Raw genomic sequence first — 8,655 nt, forward strand, 5'->3', positions numbered from 1 at the left:
TCATTCAGTTGCAAGATTTTCCATCTCTTAATGAAGAAAAAGTAACACTTATTCTTTCTGACTCTTAAAACATTCAGACAAATTCCTTTATTTTGAATGTTTGACTTTTCTTCTTTAGCCCTTACAAAAAGTGTATAGTTAAGAATGAGAAAGGAAGGGGTTTTCAATTTACTGAGGGTTTGCATTTTGTAAAGGTGTTAAAACTCCCTAAAACATTTCTTAGACATAAAACCTGAACTGCATGCAGAGGAATGCTCTTTCTCTCCCAGGCTATATTTCAGTTCTCTTCTTATCCAGCCAGTCTCATTCTGTTGTTTTTTGTTTGAAATTTTTCTTTGACTATATTCACTTAACCCCAAACTGTCAATCTTTCAAGGTTTGACATAAGCTCTGAGGATTGTTTTTTAATAAGTGCAAAATAGCATGCTGTACCTAGTAGTCTGCTAAATCACAATTTGTCAAACAGCATAGACCCTGCTTAGAAATAACCTTCCCCTTCTCTTATTTTTCCTGTTTTGTTCATTTTTGCATAAACATTTGCATGACTGTTAATGCTTTGAAGTCCACTTAAAGTGCATGAGTTATATGGAAAATAGGGAAACCTATTAAAAAACCTCAAAGTCCTGGAAAGCCAATTTCTACATTAAGGCTGGAGATTTCAGTTTAAAGTTTGCCAAAAAAGGAGAAAATTCTGGATAAATTACTAAAACTGTTATTTGCATCTTTGTATGTATTTATTACTTGACGTAATAAAGCTTATTTTCATTAACAGTTTGTATTAAAACTATGTACAGTCACTTTAATCAGGCTCATACTCCACGAACAAGGACTCCAAAGAGATAAAGATTTAACCTTCATGCAGGAGGCTCAAGTTCAGAGACAGATGAGAGGATGAGCCTGCAGATGGCTGATGAGTTTCCATCCAGGCACAGTCTGGATGCAGTCAACGATCTCCATGAGAATATGGTGTAGTTGCTAGTAGTCTCCAGTGCTTTCCAAATACACTACGGCTTTGGTTCTTGAAGCACTCTTCTTCACTGTTGACGGCCAAAACTTGGTGGCAGCCAGCAAGGGTGCTATCCAGAAATTAAAGAGAAGTTCTAGGTAAGCAGTTAGAGTTGTTAACAGGATCAAAACAGTAAAGTCTACTTCATTAGTGGCTCCGAAGAAACAGTGACAAAGAGAACAGAGCTGCATTTATTTGCATAAGATCGGGGAACTGCCAACATGAGAAGACAGCAGAATGTTCAAGCTTAACTGCAGCGTAGGATAAACATAACGACTGCAAATCATTGTTGTACACTCAAATCTAAATCCTAAGGAAAGCTGGAAAATTTAATGCATATAGAGCTATGAATACTTGACAATACAGAAGCAAATGGGCACAGTTAATTACTTCACAGCCTGGATGAACTGGATTCTGTTGCCTTGGGAGGCAGCTTTCAACACATTGTTCTTTATCTGTAATGACCCAATTTCATCCCTGAACTGGAAGAACATGGCTGACCAGTCCTCACTTGCAGGAGTGCCTTCTCCTCCAGCCTCCCAACAGTCATCACCACTCCACGTTAAGATTTGTAAAGCTTCTGTTTGAACTTCAGTCAAAAATGAGAAGGACAGAGCATCCATTCAGATCTGAAGGTGGGAACCAGTGACTGGTGTCCCTTCTGTCAGCATGTCTGCTGACACCATCAGAACCAGTATCTAAACCTGGCCATTCTTCATAAAGGATTTATGTCAGCAGAGGCATTATGTGAGTCAGGATGGAAATTTACAGCCTTTTAGGGCTGTTCTTATGTATTGGAACTCCTACGAAGAAGCAGAATGTATCATCTGGACAGAAGGAGATTACTTAATTTTTTTTTGGGTCTCCATTAACACTGATGGAACATTTATAGTTCCTTTTTAACGAGGATTGGTTTATCATCTTCTGAAACTGGCAAAAGAACTGACTGCTAAATGTGATTAATGAGATGGAGGCAGACAGAAGAAGGAATATCACTTTTTACAGTACTAGCAGGTCACTGATCAGTGTTTCAGTTGTGCTTATGAAGCCTGACATCATCTGTTAATTTGCTAACACTGCAGGTATAAAAAAATGTTTGTCTTACCCTACGAGGGCAAGTCAGTGTTTCGCATGTTTATTTCTCATCCAATTGTTGCATCTCTTTCAAATGCCTTTTCCTCTCTAGGTTTTCCTTTGCTCTTCTTTTTTTCTCCTGCTTCTTCTTCTCTGATGCTTTCTTTTCTCTAAAAACATCACTGGCTTCACCTCTGTAGAAGAGGTCAACTTTTTCCTGCAGGATTTCTCTGGCTATCTTTCGGTTCTGCTCCGCTGATCTTGTTTGATGACACTGAAGAAACACAACAGGACGTTTTTACTGAAACTTTAATCTGTTTTTCGTTGTTGTTGTTTTGTTTTTTTTTCCTGCTCATTTCAGTCTACATATTACTGCCATTACAATAAAGAAAATCCTTCCCCTAACTAAGACAAGAGCATCCTCCTGCCAAGAATTGCTGGCACTTTTGTGCCCAAATGATATATTTTGGAGAGGCTGCCTAATAATTATTTGTCACTTTAACTTGTCAGATTAGCTTCTGCATTAATCTTTTAATACTTCCAATATAATCTTGGAAAGCTTCTTCTGAGTTTAACTTAACTGTGTCTTCCCTTGTGATATGGAAGCGAAGATTAATTTCAAAGTATTAATTCACAAGAAGTAGGTAAGAGTAATGCTTAAAACTAATCTGCAAAGCGATCAACTTAAGGAAAACATCCTAACTAACAAGAGGGATGGGGATGTGCCAGCTGAAGATATATGTTTTGTGTAAAAGTCCAAAAACATACTGTAGGTTAAAGCTAAGAAGATCAGCTGTTACCCCGAGTTTATCTACCAATAGCCAAAACTGCTTCTGGCTGAGATCCTTTGCAGTACATACAATCTTTCCCTTTGTGACATTCGTGTTGTGATTATGCTATGAAAAAAGGCTTGGAAGACATGATGCAATTTGTTACATATTGAAATATAAATTTACCTTCACTACAATCCCAGATGGAATATGCTTCAAGACAACACAGTTATTTGTCTTATTTGTGGCTTGACCTCCTGGGCCATCACCTCTTACAAACTGTTCTTCTAATTCTGCCTCAGTTAGCCCAAGAAGATTTAAAGATTTCTTTTTTCCTGCTGCCTGAAGTAAGGGCACTCTGGGCACAGAAAACTGCTGTTTTCTCAAAATCCACGGTCTCCATGATGGTCTTTGTATTTCTCTCAGTAACAATGTAAAATGAAATAAACTTGGAACATTCATGCAGAAACGAGGACACAGTTTCTCTGGAATGGAACCTGAAACAGAAGTGGGGAATGGAGTTCATCACAAGAATCCTTGCCTCAAGATGATCTACTTTAGCTGCATATCTTCAGTGATATTTTCATATTCAGGTTTATTTTCAAGGATATTTGAACTGGTTTCATAGACATTTGCCTTAATGGAATTCCAATTGGAATTTTGGTTCTCACTGCAATCAGGCTTCCTATAGTCAAGATCATTACAGTGTTATTGAAAGGGATGAGGAAAACAGTAAATGAATTAGTAGTCCTCCCAACACTTGGAAAATATTAAGGAGATCCAAAAAAGGGGAGGAAAGAGGATAGACCTGCCTTGCAGTTTGAGTGGGAAGCTTCTGTAGACACTCAGCTCATGCTGAGTGGTGTCTTGCTGACAACACATTTCACATGTTGATGCATGCTTGAACTGCATCAAGGGATGACAGGTAAGGAGCAGCAATCCATCTCTCAGGTTGCCTTAAACACTACTCTCAACTACTGAAAGGAGCAGCAAATTTCCATAATATAACTGGCCTAATAATGTCTTGGCTTCCCACGTTTGTTGTCTCAAGAGTCACAGAACACTGCAAAGAGGAGGGAAAACAAACTAATAATTAAAAAAAACCCAACAAGATTATGCAGAACATTTCTGTCTCAAGTACATGGATACTGGAAGTGAGATCTGGCAGAAGAGAACCCAGGTACTTTTAACAAGCCAGAATGCAGCAACAGGTTTCTTCCTGCAAGAATGATGCTTTGATGTCTTGACTGTCAAGTCAAAGCAGCTGACTAACAGTGCACAACCCAATTCTGGTTTGTGTGCTTACAGGTACAGACTGAGTTATGGTTTTGAGTTCTGAAAATTCACATTTAATGCTATGTTAGTACAGGAAAGTGAGTAAGCCATACCCAAACAGATGACATGATCTAGATCTTTTGACCTTGCTCCATTATGGTGGTTTCCAAATTTTTAGGTCAGACTATAATCTGCATAGGATTTGAGTGAGTGGTCTAATACAGCCAATGTGGTAAACCATTTCAAATAAGAAGTGTTCTCTGTTGCTCTTGTTAACAAACTTGCTCATCCTGCTTCACTCTCTTGACTTTCTATATAGCCCATCAGACGGAGGAAAAAGAATCCAGAAGCAAGTAGACCACCAGGTTTTCAACTGCTTCTTAACATGCTAATTTTTCCCAGGTCAAGTTATTAACAAAGACAGAAAAGTATGGATCATCTTCATGGATAACAAGGAATGTCAGGTTCTACTGTTGTCCTCTTCAGCAAGGCATTAGATAAGCACTAAAACAACACATGCTACTATGCTTGAAATATTTGATTTTAAAAAAAAATTACTTCAGCACGTGAAGAAGGGGCACTTAACAATAAACATCCACAAAAGTTGAACGTTACTGGAAATAACCTTAAAGAAAGCTTTCATTGGCAAGTAGAGATGTCCACTTGGTGGCACTAGAAGCAGTAACGGTTTGCTGTCCTTTTTTTTTCCTGCAAAAGCAAAAAAGCAGAAAATTAGCAGAACTAGAACCTAGTTCTGAAGTGAAACTTTACCCAGCACCAGGTTTAATAAGGGCGCTGCTTGTTTAAAGTAGCCTATTTTGAAACCAAAAGCGGTAACTCTGAGCTGCCGTATCTCAATGTGCAAATCAAGGCAAAAGATCATGCTCCCTGTAACTCTTAACACTTACGCTACAGCTACAACCCAACAGTATACCTATAATATACTAGAGAGTTTCCTCGAGGGTTCACTTACAGAAGAAAGTTTCCAAGAAATATGCACCTTACAATGCGAAAAAGAAGTTAAAATAAGAATAGTTAAGTTCTTAAAAAAACACTCATCTTTGCCCAGGAGATTTTAAAGCGTAAGATTACAGAAGACCTCTGTCAATAAGAAACCTATTAGTCTAATTTTAAACAGAAGTGACAGCCGTTCTCAGTTTGAGTGTTAAGGTCACAGGCATTGGACAGCGTAGCAACACTACATACCGGAGAGCTGATTAAGCTGTGGTTTAAAGCAACTGTTTTGCTTCCAATCTCGCACAAGCAACTGCATTTGTTGTTCCATACATCCAGGAAACAAAGCGAGTTGCAGGGTTTCAACAGAGGCTGCAATACTGCCTGACAGCTGGTACAGAGGAAAGGGCGGCGGCCGCCCGAGACCGCGCCTTCGCGGCACTATGCCACAACCGCGGCCTTCCAGGCCTGCCGCATCCTCCGGGGTGAGGTCACGAAGCGAACACCGCTGTAGCCCATCCCCCGGCCTGAAGGGCTGAAGGGCCCGGGAGGAGCCGAGAGCAGCTCCCGCAGACGCAGAACACTACCCACACCGCGACAAGCCCACCACCACCTCTTACCTCAGTCGACTCAAGGCTGCGCCACCGCCCCCGGCTCCGCCCGCAGCGCGCAGGCGCGGCTGCTGCGCACGACACAAAAATCAGCCCCACGCAACTTCGCGCCCCGACAGGCTCCTCTGCACCTACGGACCGCAATACAGGAAGGCGGTACCACCAGGCTAATTGGCACTCGAGAAGCCAATCGTTGTATGAGGGCCGGGCTTACGCACGCCGTCCACCTACTACCAATCATGCTCCGGGAAACTCTGCGGCGCGGAGTGGCACTATCCAATCCCCTCGCAGTGGCGCGCGTACTTTTTCCCATAGCGAATCAGCGTGGAAAGCGCGGCTTTGCGCGCGATCAAGGCGACCAATTAGCGAGCTGTGCTCTGTCTGGAGTGCCCTCTGCCCCACCACGCTCGAAACTCGGCCGCCAATCGCCGGGAGGGAGGCGGTGGGCCGCGCTTGTTTATCGTCTAACGGTCGCTGAAGGAGGCAGCTGCTGGTCCGCTCCGGGCGCATCCTACGTGGGCTCTCGGAAATGCAGGTAGGAAGCGGGCGAGTCCTCGGGGCAGCTGACGGGGCACAAAGCCGGCAACGCCGCTGTTCTTGGCCGCGTCCCACAGACGCGAGCTCGTCTCCACTGCACCTCCCGCCCCATTCCTCCACGAGTGACGGGCGCCCCAGCCAATCCGAGGCAGTGGAGCTGTCAACATCCCGGAGCGCGCGGTGCAGCTGCCCAATGAGAGCATGGGGGCGGAGCTTGATCGGGGGGGTCGGAGTCTCGCGGGGAACAGAGCAGGGGGAGTGGGTCACTTGAGGAGGGAGGGGGCCGTGAGAGGGGGAGAGCTGAGTTGAGAGGAGGCTGAGGTGGAGAGTTAGGAGGAGGGGGACGCTTGTGAAAGAAGGGGGCCCAGGATGGGGTGCGCAGAGTTGGGGAGAAGGTCACTGACTGATGGAAACCGGCCTAAGGGAACAGACGTGGCGAGAAGGGTTCCTTGGATGGAGCTCTGCTTTAGGGGTGAGGCCGTTCCCTGAGGGGACCAGGTCTTTAGATGCTGGAGGCTCTCTACTCCTCCTCAGGGTAGTCTCGGGAAGCCCTTGAAAAGCTAGGGAGATGGGGCCTGGTGGTGGGAGAGGAAGCGGGAACCAAGACACCCTGTCACCCCTCGGCCATCCGCGAGGGCCGGCAGCAGGAGATCAGGAAATAACGGCAATCGCCGAGTCTGTGCCAGCCCAGATGCTTGCGTCTGCATCAGCACTGATAAGCAGTCCAAAATATCTTGCAGCTTGCTGTTGTGTTTTTCTTTTTAAATCCTATTCCTTTATGTATCAGCTTGGTCCTATAAGGACTGTTTTGTGCTATAGAAAAAATAGCTGACAGCTTAATTGTTCCTCAGCCGACTTACAGCTCACTTCGTATTATTTTTACTGCGAGCAGATTTCCAATGAGGTTATGAAACGAGTCTGTGTCACAATTAAGTCCCACCCATTTGCTGTGCTGTTGAGATAGGCCACCCATGATTTCATCCTGGGGAGACGGGGGTGACTGATGGAGCCCTCTCCATTGCCTACTGCCAGCTCCAGAGCAGCTTGCAGTATCTGCTTTATCTGTCAGGTTAAGTACCTGATAATCTCCAAGTCTTCCAGACTCCTGATCACTAGAAAGAGAAGAAAAGCTTTTTCTTCTTTCTTTTATCCCAAGAAGCTCTGCCAAAGGGATATATGTATCTGTGAGAACTTACAGTTCTGGCATTTTCAGCCCTAACCCAAAGGAGGTGGCTTGAGTGAGTACCTGAAAAACATTTCTGCTAAAGCCAAACAGGCTCCACTGAAACGGAAAAATCAGATAGTTTCAGAAGTATAAAAAAATTGCTTACACCTGAAGGAAAGTGATGGACAACTATCTGTTAAAGATACATCTCTGTGTACCTACAAATAATGAAAACTTAAATATGTAAAAGCTAGTAGCATGCCCCTGTAAGCCCTGTAAAGAAGAAGGGTTGTACTCTGAAGGTGGTGTGCTTCTTCAAGGCAGCAGGGATTTATTCTTAGTATTCTCACAGATGATGAGCACAGTATTTCTTAATGTCTCTTTTTGTTCTCCATCGGTGAAGTGATCATAAAGTTTTTCTTTAGTGTTTTAGTGAACACAGGACAAACTCATCAGCATGTAGAACATGCTGAAATAAACACTATGATTAATCAATGTATTTCAAGTGTTTTAGTAGTGAAATTATGAAAACTGGAACTCTCCCTGCAGCTCTTTTTGTAAGCTGCTGCTTTGAGCACTCTAAGACCATCTCAAAAGTATCCTGTATTTATTTATTTATGATGCTTTCAGTTAACCAGCTGCTGGTTTTAAATGCTGTGGGTTTCCTGTTTGACTACATTTTTGTCGTTAAGGGGTAAGAAAGGTAGCTCAGAAGAGCATCAAAGCTTTCTGAATGAATGATATTTAATAATAATAAACACTCTGTGAAAGAAGCAAGCCAAATATGTGCACAAATTGTAAAATTGGTCAACTGTAGTCTGACTTGGTGGGTCTTGATTTGTCCCTGTTCAGCCAAATTAACAATAGTCCCTTTCACAGTAGTCCCTTTCACAGAAATGTTGAAAAACAATCTGTGGAGCCTCTAATTTAAAAACGCATCCAACCAAACCCCAAGGGCCTGTTCTACCAGAAATGTTTTGGGCTCAGACACCCTTTACAGCCCAGTGTAGATGTGTGACGCTCAGATAGGAATCTTTCATTTGTAGAAGTCTCAACAAGTACAAAGCACCTGTTTGCAAGCATGGCACAGAACAAGGTAGAAAAGTTGGTGGCGGAACGTTAGCACTTTCTGGGGTTGTTTAGCTGAAGCAGCTGTCTCTTTAATCAAATTCTCTTTCTTCAAACAACAAAGTAATTTTTTATTTATTTTTTTTTTAAATAAGAGAGATGATGCTTAATATTTCAGGGTAACATCACACTTGT

General features: G+C 43.0%; 1 protein-coding gene across 3 annotated transcripts; it reads right to left on the reverse strand.

Moving 5' to 3' along the window:
- Window positions 1-3: 3 nt before the first annotated feature.
- Window positions 4-5,733, reverse strand: MTRFR (mitochondrial translation release factor in rescue). Of its 3 annotated transcripts, none has more exons than XM_054392994.1 (5): window positions 5,700-5,733; window positions 4,751-4,833; window positions 3,037-3,347; window positions 2,112-2,354; window positions 4-1,076 (listed from the first exon to the last, which is right to left on the reverse strand). In XM_054392994.1, the coding sequence occupies exons 3-4, from the start codon at window positions 3,310-3,312 to the stop codon at window positions 2,142-2,144; spliced, it is 489 nt and encodes a 162-aa protein (XP_054248969.1). In that variant the 5' UTR covers window positions 3,313-3,347; window positions 4,751-4,833; window positions 5,700-5,733; the 3' UTR covers window positions 4-1,076; window positions 2,112-2,141. The 3 variants fall into 3 exon arrangements, with proteins under 3 accessions (XP_054248969.1, XP_054248967.1, XP_054248968.1); XM_054392992.1 differs by having other exon boundaries at window positions 4,684-4,833; XM_054392993.1 differs by having other exon boundaries at window positions 4,239-4,833.
- Between the last annotated feature and the right edge of the window lie 2,922 nt (window positions 5,734-8,655).

The sequence above is a fragment of the Indicator indicator genome, chromosome 26, assembly GCF_027791375.1.
Source record: "Indicator indicator isolate 239-I01 chromosome 26, UM_Iind_1.1, whole genome shotgun sequence".
In the NCBI taxonomy this organism is placed as follows: Eukaryota; Metazoa; Chordata; class Aves; order Piciformes; family Indicatoridae; genus Indicator; species Indicator indicator.